Source organism: Zootoca vivipara, chromosome 2, assembly GCF_965207765.1.
Source record: "Zootoca vivipara chromosome 2, rZooViv2.hap1.1, whole genome shotgun sequence".
Classification (NCBI taxonomy): domain Eukaryota; kingdom Metazoa; phylum Chordata; class Lepidosauria; order Squamata; family Lacertidae; genus Zootoca; species Zootoca vivipara.
In genome coordinates, this window is record NC_142584.1 from 50493601 (window position 1) to 50510825 (window position 17225).

The 17225-nt window shown below is 41.8% G+C and overlaps 1 protein-coding gene across 4 annotated transcripts in view; it reads right to left on the minus strand.

Moving 5' to 3' along the window:
* STK32A (serine/threonine kinase 32A) overlaps window positions 1-17225 on the minus strand; it is an 83893-nt gene that overhangs the window by 30660 nt on the left and 36008 nt on the right. For all 4 annotated transcript variants that reach the window (XM_035105324.3, XM_088661851.1, XM_035105322.2 and 1 more), the window contains exons 5-6: window positions 13495-13668; window positions 2151-2188 (exon numbers count right to left, since the gene is read on the minus strand). In XM_035105324.3, the coding sequence (XP_034961215.1) occupies window positions 2151-2188; window positions 13495-13668 (212 nt within the window). The remainder of the gene's footprint in view (window positions 1-2150; window positions 2189-13494; window positions 13669-17225) is intronic.

The following is a 17225-nucleotide window of genomic DNA, read 5'->3' on the forward strand; positions in this document are numbered from 1 at the left end:
AGACAGTCTGGAAGCACCCACAGTTTGGCATAAATGTAGCAAAGGTGCAACAGATTGAGCTTGCGTTTGAACGACCATTCCCAAGGAGAGAGCAAGTGACTGGAAAACAAGCACAATCTTAGTGGTCTAAATATAGATAGAGATGCTGCAAAAAACAATGGCTGAGGGGGAAACCAAGAGCAAAATTGAACTATAGGTAAGAGGCTCTTTGCACGCTTGAGTGGAACCACACAACTCTCCTGCCATGGTTGGAGAAACACACAGAGAAATTGCAAAGAGGAAATAGTCAGAAGGGCATGGATTTCAAGGGCACGTAGAGAAAAGACAATTCCAAATAGAATTCTGATGCTGTCCCAAATGCATCAAAAATTGAAAAGCCTCTGAAGCAGTTCTTTTCAACTGTCTTCCTTGAGCCCAAGCCTATGGCTGTAATATCTGCCCATGCTCCAAAAATTATAGCATTTAGACACATATTAACATCAATGGAAGTGCAAGTTCCTCCTCTTGAATTGTTTCTTAATGTAAAGTTATCAGAACATTGCCCATTCCACGCCTTCTCAGAGTGCCTCAGTCTACCACGGAGTGGACTATTCTGGGAAACAGCAGAGAATAGCTCACACAATATCCACACCTTGTGGAGGCAAAGCAGGGAATTTACTGTGTTTTTAAATGGTGTGAGAGCAGCATGACAGGGAAAGTGCTCTTGAGGAACCTCTTCAGAAGCACCTAAAGCATGGATGTTGCTGGGCTCCAACTGCCATCATCCCTGGCCATTGGCCGTGATGTCTATGGTGGATATGAGTTTGAATTGACAACCTTTGAAGGATTCCAGGTGCCTCATCCCTGGCATAAATGGTTTTCATGTGAAAAATGCATCCATGACCCAGTGATCTCATGCCTACTGGAACGAAACTGCAGTGAACCTGCATAGGGTGGGAGTGTTTAAAAAGGAAACTTGCCTTCAAACAGGCTGCATAAAACTTTTGCACATTCCTGTGGGGGGGGGGGAGGAGAGCAAGCAAGGAGGAAATGCTCTGCAGCTCAGCATCCCAAACGCACCTATAGTCCTCTCCAAACACATTTCCCGTTATCTCTGATTGCACAGCTATGTTGCACTGCGGTGCGTCTGAAACACTGAGCCACAGCAGGTCTCCTTCAAAAGCATCCAAAATTAAAACCTTATTCTACGGAGGAAAACATGATTGTTGTTCGTGATAAATTTATCAGTCTGGTTCAGACAAAGCGCTAAGCCAGAGAAACTTGGTTATGCATGGGGCAGCATATCAATGCTGTCAATAAGTAAATAAATGTATGACTCCATGCCATAGTGAGCTTCATGTTCACTGAGTCCCTGTTCCCCTTCCCTAGAAAGACAGGAAGGTGACACAATGGGTCAAATTATTTGTCCATCTAGTTAGTATTGCTTACTCTGACTGGCTGCAGCGCTCTAAAACCTCAAATACAGGCCTTTCCCATCACCTGCTACATGGTCCATTTAGTTGGGGATATGAGGAATTGTATCCCAGACCTTTAGAATGCAAAGCATATATTCAACCACTGAGCTTTGGCCCCTGCTTGAATCCATCATGCACAAGGGAAAAACGGAAATAAAAAGGTTCCGCTTTTGGTTTTGAATAAATCATAGTTTCTCACTCAGAGAAACTGTGATTGATTCCTACTATGAATAACAAACCAGATCCTGAAGTCAGCAATTGATCCTGGCAAGTTTGAACTAACCTTTGTGAGAGTTTCCCCATGTTCAGACATAATGGTGAACTGTGGTTCATTCAAAACTAAAAGTGGATGTTTTCAAACTCCTCTCCTGGCACATGACAGAAGAATGGTATAGCATGCAAGAGGAACCTCTGAATGAGGCCATCATTCTAGTTAAAAGCTGGGTCACAAGATGCAGATGAAGAAAATTTATAGTTAACCTGGCTTGCTGTAGAGTTATCTGTCATTCTTGCCTTAATTCAACAGAAGCACAGAGCTAAGGTAAGATTATTATTATTATTTGCCTCAGCCTGTTTTCCATCTCCAAGTGACATGGTGGCTTCCTAAAGCCTGCACTGCTCACCTAGGAGACAGTATTTTGCTACAGGTTTGCATGTGTGAGGATACTATTATAGTAAGAAACAATTGGCTCTTACCCTGTTCATCCAGCAAGATGTTATCAGGCTTTATGTCCCTAAAATAAAAGATGGAGAGAGAGAGAGAAAGAAAGAAAGAGAGAAGTTTCCAGTAGTAGTTAGTATTACATCTGAGGGGGAAATTTACTGCAGCATGATCACATTCCTCGTAAAAATTGAAGGACACCCAAATCACTCTTAGCAATCTATAGAATGATCCTCAAGTCCTTCTGTTACATGCCACCCACTGATTGTAATCATACCTGCAGTTAAAATTCTGTAAAAGGAACAAAAACTGTCTGGAGCCCATATGTTCCATTTAATAATACAGGGACAACTTCTGATCTTTCACTCTGGGCACAATCAACTTAATTTGTCTACAAATAACTTTTTAATTGCCCATCAACGTCCTCAACAGCTGTAATGCATTGCAGAAAGTGCTTCTGGTCATGCCCTCTACCGAGCAACATTATTTCCCCCTTCTCCTTCCTTTCCCCTTATTTCTTTGTGTGAAGCCTGATGAAGAGTTCTGCAACAGTTGAAAGTGATTGCACTACTTTTTAAAATAGTCCTTATAAAGATATTATACTACCAACCATGTTTGGATTCCCCACCCCCACCACCAATGGAACTGCTTGCAGTTGTCTCGGCTGCTTTGTGGTTGAAATGCCAAAGAGCCCGGTAAACATATGAGGCCATTGATTTATTAGTCCTGTTAGCAGAAGCATGCACAAGGATTTCTGCTAGTGAAACATGGCTTCTCCCATGTCTCTCAAATATAGCACTGGGGGAGTTGGAAGAACCTACAGAACAGTGTGCAGGGGGAGGAAAGAAGGGAATGTTCTGTTGAACTGAAATGCTTGCACTAAAAGAACATTTACCTCAGCGCAACAATGAATTCCTCCCATGGCTAATAAGATTTGCAAAGTATTAAAATAGAATATGTTGGTGTAACATTATTGAACATTATTGGTTGAATCCAATGTACCCATGCAGTTCCCCTAATGGAACAGGACTTCTCCTTCCTCTCCTTACACACCCTCAAAATCTGCTCTACAGAGTCTTCCAATCTGAAGACTATCAAAAAAAAAAAAGGCAACAGGAACTGGGTATTACCATCCCAAATGAAATTCATGCATAATAATCACAACACACTCCTTCTCCCCCAACGTTACAGTCCAAACCTAAGGTTTGGCATTTCCCTTGAACATCCTGATTGTCTTCTGGGAAAGCTAATGTAATCCCGAGTATAAACTCCAAGACACTCTATATATTATAGATTACTGTAAACACTAGAGCACCTTTTCCTTTTCAATTTTGCATTTTTTAAATATCCTTTTTCTTTCAGTGTTTTAGAAGTATGACCCAGATAGGCAGACAGAGAGCTCCATCTGGATATAGAACCCAATTTCACTGATTTTTCGCTTGGAACAAACACAGCGGGAAACACAACTTCTATTGGCTTTGACTTTTCAGCTGCTTTCCTTAATGCATCAGGCTCTTTTCCCCAAAAGCAAAGTACCCTTGGCAAGACATTTAGGACATGCTTAGTCCATTGAAAGTACTTTTACAACAATGGACAAAAAGCTTCTATCATGTAAGGTGCAAGTGCAGGAAGACTGTAATGGCAAAAAAATTTCAGTGTTCTTTTTGAACTTATTGATTGACATACTTCTGTCTAGGCCACCTCCATGGCAACATAATGTACATTCTGGAAGTGACTTCTACATCTTCTTTTAAATGCGAATGTTGGTACTCACCATGATAAGTTCCTTATCCTTAGGGAGAAATATGATCCTATGTGGGTTGTCATTGCCCATCTCACCGCTGGCAAGAAGTAACTCTTTTTTAAAAGAGAGTGTATCTAGCTTGTAATACTCATGAAGGTGGAAGGCGAAGGTGAAATGGCCACCTTGTATATGTCACCCAGAGGAGCTCAGGTCCTAAGGGTGCCAAGGCAGTGTTGCTGCTAATGAGATGGATTGAGATTCCCAATGACGCCCCCCATAGGACCCCCCCCCAATACCACCTGGTGAAGCTGATCCCACCTGCTAATGATGCTGGGGACACAGACATACAGACATCATTTTCAAGGAGGAGAATAGGGTTGCCAGACTCAATAGTGGACAGGGCTTCTGTGCCTTTAATTTCCCTGCTCTCTTTTGGGTCTGGAAACCTTAAAGAGAAGCCAGCAGACCCTTTGTTTAATTTCCAAGCAAAGGGTCTGCTGGTTTCTCTTTTAGGTTTCCAGACTCAAAAGAGAGCGGGGCAATTAAAGGCACAGAAGTCCTGTCCACTATTGAGTCTGGCAACCCTAGAGGAGAGGGCTATCAGGCCACAATTGCTAGGCTCTGGCGCCACAGCTGCAGGCAACAATGCTTCTGAATATCAGTTGCTGGAAACCCACAGAAGGGGAGAGTAGTCCTGTGCTTGAATCCTGCTTGTGGGTTTCCTACAGGCATCTGGCTGGTCACTGTGAAATCAGATTGCTGGACTAGACAGGTTATTGGCCTGGTCCAGCAGGCTCTTCTTATCATCTTATGTTCCACAGAAATAATCAATCATACAGTCTGAGTGGGGTTTTTGTTTCTAATTGAAAAGTTAAATGTTAATAAAATTTAGCACAATCACAATTGCTATCATAGGAGTATGAAGCCTTTAGGTACAAACAAATTTCCCCAGAAATCAATTTAGGCTTGAAACAGAGCCATCTCTGGGGTATAGCACAATCTCCTCAGTGGTACACAGCCCAAAAAAAATTGTTTTAAGAAAAACAAAATAAACGTTGCTGAGTTCTCAAAAGGTAAAAATCAAAGCACAGTTAAGAGAATCACATTTGTAACCTTAGGGAAACTTTCAAAAAAATTCCCAGCAGAGTTAAGTGCAAATTTTAATATGTTAACAGTAAAATAACAACCCAGGAAATGCAGTCTAAATTCTTTTCTGTTTCAGAATGCATAGATATACTAAGAAACTTAATCTAGTCAGTTCAGTTTATTATGTTTTACTACATATCTAAAGTTTATGTAAAAAAAATGTTAAATCTTTCATTCCAATTCTTTCTTTTTCATTTTTATTAAAATTTTCAGTTATACATTTTAAACAATAAAATATCCACCAATAAAATAGTATATTTGTTTACTTCCCTTCTCCTTCTTCCATGGTTCTTTTAATTTCCCCATTATTACTGCGTACTCTGTTCCAACCATCCAATTCTTAACAATGTTTAAAGGATGAACTTCCCCAATGGGTTGTTTAGCAACCTCTTTTCTACCAAGAGCTAGTAATAGCATGATTTTTAAAAATATAATTTAGCTCTTGCACTGAAATATATTCCAGTTGTTATAACATATGCTTTTTGTTTATCTAGGGTTTTTTTAAGGTAAAGAAATGCACTCCAAACCAAAATATAATAGCCAAGAAAACATGGGATTTCTGATGAATTTCAGTATCTATTCAATGAAATGTAGCTGCTCTATGATGGAGGGGGTGGGGAGACTAATATCCCAAAACTAGGGAGGGGGGAACTGGAGGCAAAGTGGCAACTGATACGTCTGCTCTATGCACTTGATTGACTTTACAAGAAATTACCTGATCTTAATGGGCTAATTACATTGCTTCCCAAGCACCTGCCATGGGAATTAGTCAAGCGCCTTGTAATCTAATACCCAGTACAGAGAGCATGGAAAACACATGCAAACATCTTCACTGACAAAAGGGGAGGTTTGATGCTTTCTGTACCCATGTGATGGCAATTGTTGTGGCCATGGCAAGTCAGACTCTATTAGGCAGGTCTAGGTTGTTTAGTCATCTTCTTGCCACTTCACCTGATGGCTGATATATCAAAAACACGGGTCTGACTCACTGCTGCTGTCTCCACAGAGCTTTGTTCCTACAAAGTAAACACTTGTCTGCACATCTCTTGAGGGTTCTAAGTACAGATGTTGCATTCTACAGGTAAGGTGCTGCTTTATCAATTTAATGTCACCCCGCATGGGAATAGCTAATTATAAGACTAGCAAAACCTTCCAGGTGGCCAAAACTGTTTCATCATGTTACATTTATCTCATGTATATAAGCTGTTTTCCACACTGTCTCAAGGTTTTGTCCTGTTACCTCTTGCATTTCCATTTAAGCCAGACATCTAAAGCAGGGGTCCCCAGACTTACCGGCGTTTGGGCCGGTTCCCACCGCGCCGATCGCGCGGCGGGCCGGAGGATGGGGGACCGCGCGCCTGTGCGGGCCGGCGGGCGGGGGAGTGCGCGCCCGTGCGCTTACTGGCGCAGCGGCGCGCTTCCAGGGTGGAAAAAGCGCCGAAAATCCGTTGTGCGCATGCGTGTGGGCCTCCCCCGACCCGGAAGTGCACCAGAAATGACCTTTTCTGGGTCGGGAGAGGCCCATACGCATGCGCACAACGGATTTTCGGCGCTTTTTTCCTGACCCGGAAGAGCGCTGCCGCGCTGCGCACCGTAAGAGCGGGTGGCGGTCGTCGCGGGCCGGATTGGCAGGCCAATTGGGCCGCATCCGGCCCCCGGGCCGTAGTCTGGGGACCCCTGATCTAAAGGCTACGATCTCCACTCCAAAAAGACAGCTGATTGAAACTAATGGGATTACACTGTACACTAGAATTCATGTTTCTGGCCAAAGTAACCGCTTCAGTCGCTAAATGTTCCCAACACGTTGACACACTGTTTACAGAATTGTTTGGGAGTGGGGGAGAAGAGGTTATAATATCTTAATAGCTACATCCTGAGGAGTAATTGAAACAAGTTCCTTTTTTTTATTATCATAAACCAGGATTCAAGGGGAACAAATAAGTTATTACCCAACCCATTCGTCATCAGCAACTGTCTCAAATGAAATAAATTACTTTGGGGGGAAAGAATCTGGGAAAATTCACATAAATTCAAGACTATTGATAAACAGCAACTTAGTACAAAAGGAAAAAAATCAGAATGTTCAGTATAATCACCCAGATATACTGTAGGATATAGCACTGTGGAATTAAGACAGGAAACTTTTAACTTACACCCAAATTGCATCTTGGGAATAAGGCCTATTGGGAGATGGGCTGGCGATTCTACAAAGCATTTCAGCTGTTAATATGAAAATGGAGAACAACCATAGGAGGCCAGATACTGATGTTTTTCTACCTCTTTGAAATTATATCCTGCTGTTCACTTTTCCAAGCTATGCAGGGGAGACTATTCTATCTGTCTGTACAGATTCAAACAGCCATCATCCAGAGACAGAGAAAACTGCCTTAAGATATCACGCAATAGGATGCAAGTTACAATGGAGCAGGTATCTTTTGAATAAACATATGTACTGAGCACAAATGCTAATAGTGCAAGTCCATGTCAAAAAGGCATGAAGTATAGGGGGGGGAGTAGCCCCACACCATAGGGGAACAAGCCCACTGGTGCCACAGAGCAGGAGAGCGGGAGACATCCTTAAAAGAAAGTCAACACAATTTGACCTATGCTCTTCGGAGGTATTCTGTGCACATGGATATCTATTATTTTTAACTGAAGATTTCTATCCCAGTTTCCATCTGTATTTGAACTATTTTTAACCATTTTCATCTGTAGAAGTATTTTTGATTGTTTGTATATGTGGAATTGTTTTTTAAATGAAACTATTTTTCATTGTTCTTACAATCACTTTGTGGTTGTAACTGATCTTATTATTTATTTATTTATTTATTTATTTATTTATTTATACCCCACCCATCTGGCTGGGTTTCCCCAGCCACTCTGGGCGGCTTCCGACAGAAAAATGAAATAAAATAATCTATTAAACATTAAAAGCCTCCCTAAACAGGGCTGCCTTCAGATGTCTTCTAAAAATCTGGTAGCTGTTTTTCTCTTTGACATCTGATGGGAGGGCATTCCACAGGGTGGGCGCCACTACTGAGAAGGCCCTCTGCCTGGTTCCCTGCAACTTGGCTTCTCGCAACGAGGGAACCGCCAGAAGGCCCTCGGCGCTGGACCTCAGTGTCCGGGCAGAACGATGGTGGAGACGCTCCTTCAGGTATACTGGACCGAGGCCATTTAGGGCTTTAAAGGTCAGCACCAACACTTTGAACTGTGCTCGAAAACGTACTCTGCTCGGAAATCTAGCCCAATAATGTCTTCATTGTTGTTGTTGTTGTTGTTTAGTCGTGTCCGACTCTTCGTGGCCCCATGGACCATAGCACGCCAGGCACTCCTGTCTTCCACTGTCTCCCGCAGTTTGGTCAAACTCATGTTCTTAGCTTCAAGAACACTGTCCAACCATCTAGTCCTAATGTCTCCATAGCACTTAATAAACACTTTATTTTACAAAGTATATCCCTGGGCTACAGTATCAGGCCTGCTGGATCAGACCAAAGGCCTATATAGTCCAGCGTTGTATATCTCACACTGGCCAGTCAGATGCCTCTTATGTGAAGTCCACAAGCAGGGGATGAGGGCAATATCCCTCTACTGCTATTGTTTCCCAGTGAAAGGCATTGAGAGGCATGCTGTCTCTGATCCTGTAGGTAGCATGTAGCCTTCATGACTAATACAGCTTATCCATGCCCTTTTCAAAATTTGTCAATATTATTCTCTTTTTTTAAATTATTAAAAGGTACTTGGGCATCATGACTAGTAGCCACTGATAGCATTGCTCTCCAGCTTCCCCACTCCCTTTTTATCTTGATCCAGGCTGAAGTTCTTGAGAACCTGAATGCTGACTTGCTTGCTATTTTACCATTATCCTGTTCTTATTTTTGAAAAGTAAAAGCTTAAAGTGTTGCTGAAAGCAGCACACCTGTGTGTCTACAGTATGGAGCATAAATAATAAATACCAAGGGCAGAGATCAACCTTATCTAATCTAGGATGAATAGGACTCTTATCGCTGCAATTTATGGCAAAAAGTTCTTACAAAGAAATCCCACATACATTTTTTGTAATTTAATTCAATGAGAATGCAGCTGTATTTTAGTTCATGAGTTCTTTCCTTCCAACCTATACTTTAGTTGTTAAACTGATCTGTTCCTAACTAGCATTTACAGAAAAAGGAAAAATGACATACTCCACTGTGCAGCATATTTGCAAATAATCTCTGAGTCTGGGAAAAACATAGGGCTTTGCTTATTGTTAACTTAAAGTGCTTCTGTATAGAGATGCCAGGTTATGATTACCATCGATTTGAAGAAATCTAAATTCTGGATATAGGGACAATGGCAGAGAAAGATTGGAGCAGAGCAATATGTCAGGTTATTTTTCATACAGCTGAGTCAATTAAGCACATGTAATAAAGTTAAATATATATGTCTATTTTAAGTTATCAGCTGCTAATAATAAGGAACTGTAACTTCCCCCCCCCTTAACCATTTTCTAAATATGCATGCATCGAGAAGGTAGGTGGTAATTGCAAGGCACTGAAGATCATCAGTCGTAGGTAATGTAGGTGTTTGCTTCCCCTTCTCCTTACAGAGTCAACCCTCTGCCCAGTCTGTTCCACACTCCATATAGATACACACCCTTTGACTACTCCCCTCCTTTCCCTCTCCCCTTCTTTTAAAAGAGAAGGTTTCACCTGAGTCTTTTGTTGCCGTTATCTCACGATGATGCCCCAACTGCCTTTGCAAAGATAATCATGTAAGAGGAGTAACATACTAGCAAAGTAACCAGCAGCTTTACATCTCACTCCCAGTAACGTTATCTTGATAGACGTTGGGCTTATGTGGCATTGGTCCTGTGCTCAAATGGTTCAGTAACTCATTATGAAAAGAGGTAACATACAACTGGCACCAACTTTTTATCTCCTTACTTTTATTATCTGATAACTTTTTCAACATGTGGTCACCCTAACCACCAACAGCCAGCTTATCAAGTGAGGCCTACGTTACATCCATGGTAACTGCCTCCTCAGAAGAGTTTGCAATTCATCTCTTAAAAAGGTTGAAAATCCAGAATGGTCAGGGATGTGGGGCTCACCCAGAAGCCTTGTTCATCAATGTGTGCTTTAAGACCAGCAAATCATGTTACTAGTAACCCTCCTGCTAAGAAGAGTAATGCAAAAACAAGCTGGATTGGGATCCTTCCAAGCTACATCTTCATGGTGCCCATTATTATTAATTGATTTCTATAACACCATCCATCCTTGGGTGTTTGCCCAATACAGTTTCCAGGCTTTTTCAAAGCCAATACAAAACAGCCTTATTCCCTCTGCGTCTCCTAGTGTAATTCATCCTCATTCATTATTTGGTGGCTGTGTGAACAGGTGCAGAGCAGAAAAAGTGAACCTTATACCTTCATTACCACACTGTTTTGTCTTGAAGTCTCCTTTGGTTACGCAAGCATGAAATAGGCATTTGAGTTTGTCCAAGTGCAGGCGTTTAAACATATTACAAAGGAAGTTGAAGTGTACATTTAAAAAAATTTTTTAAAAAATCCTTCCAGTAGCACCTTAGAGACCAACTAAGTTTGTCATAGGTATGAGCTTTCGTGTGCATGCACGAAATCTGAAGAAGTGTGCATGCAAACGAAAGCTCATACCTTTGCAAACTTAGTTGGTCTCTAAGGTGCTACTGGAAGGATTTTTTTATTTTGTTTTGACTACATCAGACCAACACGGCTACCTATCTGTAACTTGTACATTTTCAGAAAGTAAACCATAAATATCCTGAAAAACAAAAAGAGCCATAGGAAAACAACTCCAATCCTGTCCAGAGGTATGGAAGAAGTTTGATAATGAAGCATGCCAAAAGGAGTAGTCTAAGTCAGCTCCACTGACTATTTTATAGTTAGAAATATTGGATAATGACCTTCAGTATCACTATTCTTCCCAGTGAAGTATGATGCCTATTGAATAAATATTATTTAGGTTTGAAAGGCAACACCTGAAAGTCTCTTACCAAATGCATATAAGCTTTCAAATTCTCAGCCTACTTGAGAAAGCAAGGCCAAACACTCTCACCAAATGGATCATTCATACAACTCTTTCTATGCCATTCCAAGGAATTGCATCTATCCAGGAAGAGAGCCTCATCTTGCATGATCATCTACTCCTAAGTACACATATAACACCTCTGGTTGCATTTTTAAAGACATGTTTGCATCAACTGGGAATTACTCCAATCTGATGTAGCTGAGAGACATTTAATCTGTGGACTGTGAAGCTTCTGCTTCAAAGAGAGATGTTAGAAGTGAGGGCTTGAACATATTTATATTAAAATTTAGATTTCAATGTAAGTCAGGTTATTTATTAATAAGGAGACACCTAGTATTACTGGGTTGTTGTTTTTTTTAAAAAAACACCAAATAAATATAATCCAATTCATCATATTCACATATCTAAAATACAATTTATGTATTTTTAATCTAAAAAAAACCACAGTTTTATGGGTCAAAAGTTTGCAACCCATTTTTCTCATAGCATATGTGATTACAGCAGGCATTACATTTGTTTCTAGAGCCTGAAGTTTTGCTTGAGTAATTTCATAGATAGTTAATAATACATATACTTAGTATACCTGTATTTCTATTCTTCAAACTTTATCACTTGTATAACTTCTTAAACTGCAATCTCCCTGCATTTCTTTTAATTTCCCAAGCTCTACAACATTATGGCATACACTCTGCATAAAAACAGATGAAGTGGAAACCAATAACGTTTTGATGGTATGCAATTATCCACTTACGAGCTGAATCCTATAGTATTTACTCAAGACAGAATTCTGTCAGATGCATCCCCCTCTCTGGACTTCAAACCTTTAAAGAGTTTCTATTGAACTTGTCCTTGGGATAACACACTGCAACCTTGTATATATTAATGACTCTCAAAGGAATGCACTATCAATACTGGTCACAAACCAGAGAACCACGCAACTAGCTATGCCCAATCAGCAAAGGTTTTGGACATCATTCTTGAATAGTTAAACTTCTCCCCTCAGTTACATAGTGAAATGATGACAGATGCAAGTCACAGCATAGAAAGGCTGTTTCCTCTTTCAAGGGCAGGGGGGAGTCAAAGTTCATTATAAGTGTGTGGATTGGATAGTAGATAGTGATGGCTGTCACCACCAGCTCATAAGAAATGCTCATTCAAAATTCACAACACTCAAAATAAAGTATGTTATCAAAATTAATTTTTTGAAACTATTGTTATTGATTAAAACAGTCTGTGGGCAAATGTCCAGTCCCAACTAACCTTCTATGGATTTGCTATATGGATGGTTCATCTGAATAAAATATATATTTATTTTTATTACATAAGTTTTTGTGGACTATAGTTCACCTCATCAGATGCATGAAGTTTTATTCTTAGTAACAGGCTCATTGGTTTTGAGTGGGTTGGGATTGTAAACAGTGAGGCTGAGATTCCTGCATTGGAATCCTGGGGTCCTTTCCAATAATTCTATTATTCTGTGAGATCAGTTCCTGAATCTTTAATGCCACATCATCAACTCCTAGCCATTTATACCGAAGAACAGTCAAACCTCGGTTGTCAAATGTAATCCGTTCCGGAAGACTGTTCGACTTCCGAAACGTTTGACAACCGAGGTGCAGCTTCTGATGGGTTGCAAGAGCTTCTTGCACTCAAGTGGAAGCCATGTTGGATGTTCAGGTTCCAAAAAAACATTCGAAAACTGGAGCATTTACTTCTGGGTTTTAGGTGTTCAGAAGCCGAAACGTTATGATAACAGAGGTTTTCGAGAACCAAGGTTCGACTGTAGCAGCCACGTGGCTGAGTTAGTGGACTGAAACAAATGTGTGTGCGTGTTTTGTATAAAATATGTTATATTATATATATATTATATTACATTTTATATGTATATCTCACTCAGTGCATCAGAAGCCTTCTGTATAACTTTTCTAAAACAAGTACAAGCTAGATATTTATGTTATTATTCCTTCCAACATATATTTAAGCATTCATAAATGTTAAATTAAATTATTTATTTAGGGAATTCCCCAAACACCTGGAGGTATCCCTTTATTTCTACAGGAGGAACAAAGCCATTATTTGTTTTGTTCATTATTTCAGGGTGGAATATAATACTAATACCCATTGGTAACTGAAATAACCACACGTGCTTTCATCCTGATATTCCAAGTGTCTGTCAACCCACGAAGGTAAGCATACAGAAAATGCTGTCATTCACTGGCACTACAGACAGTGCTTTTTCAGGGGGTACTCAAGGGTATACAGTACCAGCATCTCTTTTTGGGTTAGAAAGTGTGGCATTTACTGTAACAACTTCATGGTGAGTACCAGCACCTTTTTTTCTAGGGAAAAAGCACTGACTATAGATACCTGCCAGGATTAATGGTGTCTCATGATGGTTTGACTGGTAACAGTTTCAATCTATCTCTATAGTGCGTAGCTCACCTGTGGATGATGTTCCTGCTCTGGAGATAGTCCAGTGCCAATGCTAGTTCACAGATGAACAGCTTCACGGTGCTCTCTTGGAAGCGGACATTTTGCTGCAGGTGGTAACGCAAATCTCCTCCAAGAAGCAGATCAACCACCATAAACATGTCTTCCTCATCCTGGAATGAATACCTGGAACAAGATGCCAGCACACAAATGACACATAGCTTGATTAGTGCACAGTAGCCAAAGCATGTATTATGAGATCTATGACTCTGCCTGGAGTCAGACTTCCTCTTTGTCAATGCAAAGCAAAACAAAACACAGCAAACTCTAAGTCAAGAACTGGGGTTAGTAGTGTCATGCTTGCACAACAAAATATCTTAAGGTTTGAGCTATTCTGGGTTTGTTGCACTGTTAATAAGACATGTGGCCAAAGTTTCATTTCCATAATTCTTCTAGACATGGAACCCCCCTCCCTTTTCTCTACTGTGTGTGTGTGTGTGTGTGTGTGTGTGTGTGTGTCTGTCTGTCTATCTGTCTGTCTGTGGGAAGGAGTCCAACTCTGTAGACATAGCAGAATTGTGTGCACATTCTTCTCACAGAAAAATAATAAGGCTTATTCAAGGGCACATGAAATGCAAACAAAAGTAGGAAAATGAAAACAGCAACTGTGGTGGACAAGAAGTGGAAAACAAGGAAAGAAGCAGAGACACACAAAACTGGTAGCAAACAAAAAGAGAAGGCACCCCCAAGCCCTTTATTCAATGCCTTCTAGCTAGAATTCTAACCTCTCGTTACAAGGGCTCAAGGCTATCTAGAAACATCCCTCTCTAGTTCTGAATGCCTCCCTCCCTTAATCCCTAATGTGTGGAGGCTCCCAGTGGTTACAAAGGAAATGCACTTGACACCTGCTCAAGGGTACCTCCATCTATTCCTAGTTGATACATTCTAAAGTTATGTCCTGGCACTGCAAATAAATGGCAGTGCTGAGCCCCGGCACAAGTTAAGCCTCCACCCCCAACATTTTCATATTGCCTTCGAAATTTCCCTCACAAGACCTTTCTGCTTGACTTCGTTTAAATAACAGCGAGTTAAATGTGGGCTCAAGAAATCAATACGTTTTAGACTTGGAGCAGTCAATGCTCTTGAATACAGAGAGGAAAATTAGCTGCTTTTGTGCCCAAAGATTCCCTGAGGTGCCAGCATAATTAAATACAAGGTAAAATCACATCATCTCTAAGTCAATGGACAAAGAAAGATGCATGAACATAAGCAAGCAGCACAGAAGACACAAGCATGCATGTCTTTGACAGTCTGGAAGATGCAGGAACACTAAAGACAACTCCTTCGCAAAAAGCAAGAGTGCCCAGCCTCACCTAAAGATCTTGTTCCCATATCTACTCTTTTGGAGAAGGCCCATAGCTGAGTGCTAGGGGTTATAGTGTGCATACAGAAGGTCCCAGGTTCAATATCCAGATAGGGCTGGGGAAAGGCTCCTCTGAAATCCTGGAGGACTGTTGCCAGTCAGTGTACATAAGACTGAACTAGATGGACAAGCAGCCATCTAGTATGAGGCAGCTTCTTTTAGATTGGGCAAGAATAACCCATAGAAGTTTAGGAAATTGCACGTCTATATTTTGAAAATGCATTTGCAAATAGCTGTGATGATTTTCTTCATAAAAGTTTTGCCATCACCCCTTACCATTGTGATTTGGGAACGGATGCTAAAGAAATTTCCTTACTACCAGGTACTGTATGCTGAGCTGCAATGCATGGACACAGCTACTGATTAGGTTTCCTTTTCATGTGAAATCTATGTCAATCATTCAAGCAGCTATTTTAACACATACAACAAGGAGTGTTGCTGTTTTACAGCTCTCCAAGCTTCAGTCAAATGAGATTTCCAGAGTGACTTAAAAATCCTACTCAACAGAGAGGGGTGAAAGAAATCAATCTAGTGATCAATTGAGCTGTTACTTGGTTGCAATGTTCTCTACAGGTTTCTCCATCATGCTAGAGGTGCAGGTAGTCTGCGTTTAAAAAAAGAAAGAAAGAAAGAAAGAAAGAAAGAAAGAAAGAAAGAAAGAAAGAAAGAAAGAAAGAAAGAAAACAGCTCTAAAACAATTCTTTTTTCTATATGCAGGACTGAAAGGCAGCTGGGGATCACCAAACTGGCATTAGAAATACAGTCAATGCATAAACACAATGAATAGCTTCTCAATCAGGTTGTCCTTTTGATTCCACCACTATCACACAAAGAAAGAGCCAGCCTTCAGAATTTCTCATGGAATGACAGGTTTATATGGCTTTAATGTTGAAGCTTCAGATGTTCCCATCTCCAGACGTTGGCCCAGACAGGGGAATTTCAGCCCATGCTGCTGTCATACATATCTGCAGGGCTGACAGAACTGTGCAGCCTGCATGTAGAGGACTTTCCATAGTGAATATGATGGTAAGGGGAGGGGGGAATAATTACTCTTCTTTGCATGTCTTTGTGTTTTCCTGGTGGTTGTATTATGTAGTTGGTAAAGCACTGGATGAATATGATCCCGCAGCCGGGACCCCGTAAGGAGCCTCGCCGCGGCATTCTGCACCCGCTGGAGTTTCTGGGTCAGTTTCAAGGGCAGCCCCGCGTAGAGCGAGTTACAATAATCAAGCCTAGAGGTGACCATCGCATGGATCACTGTGGCTAGATCAGGTTGAGAGAGATAGGGGACCAACTGCTTAATGCGGCGGAGATGGAAAAATGCCACCTTGGCTGTGGTTGCAACCTGTGCCTCCATGGAAAGGGAGGCATCCAAGGTTACCCCCAAGCTCTTAACAGAAGGGGCTGACACTAATTGGGCCCCAGCGAAAGATGGAAGTTGGCCCCCCCGCCCCATGTCATCCCGACCCAGCCAGAGGACCTCTGTCTTCGAAGGATTTAGTTTCAGCCGACTCCCACGTAGCCATCCAGCAACAGCTTCCAGGCACTTGGTCAATGTGTCCGGGGCCGAGGCAGGACGGCCATCCATCAACAGATAAATCTGGGTGTCATCAGCATATTGATGACAACCCAGCCCAAAACTCCGGACAATCTGGGCAAGGGGGCGCATGAAGATATTAAAAAGCATTGGGGAAAGGATTGCACCTTGCGGGACTCCACACACCAAGGAATGCCGCGGTGACAACCCCCTCCCTAGCGCCACCCTCTGTCCCCGACCTGAGATAAAGGAACGCAGCCATTGTTGGACTGTACCCTGAATCCCCACGTCGGCAAGGCGGTGGTCTAAAAGCTCATAATCGACCATGTCGAAGGCGGCTGACAGATCTAGAAGAATCAGCAGCCCCGACCCGCCTTGATCCAGCTGTTTACGGAGGTCATCTGTTAGGGCGACCAGTGCTGTCTCGGTCCCGTGGCCGGGACGAAAGCCGGACTGGAATGGATCTAAAGCCGATGTTTCATCCAGAAACCTACCGAGCTGTTCGGCAACCGCTCTTTCAATTATCTTACCCAAGTATGGAAGATTTGAAACAGGGCGATAATTGGATAGATCTAGCGGATTTGACGATGCTTTCTTTAAGAGCGGATGCACCACTGCTTCCTTCAACTCCTCTGGGAAAGTCCCTGAACTGAGAGACAAGTTGATAATCTCAACCAGGGGCCCCCGTACCTCGTCTGGACACGCTCTAATCAGCCAGGACGGGCAGGGGTCTAGGGAGCAAGTGGTGGGCCTCCCAGCCTGGAGGAATCTGTCTACATCAGC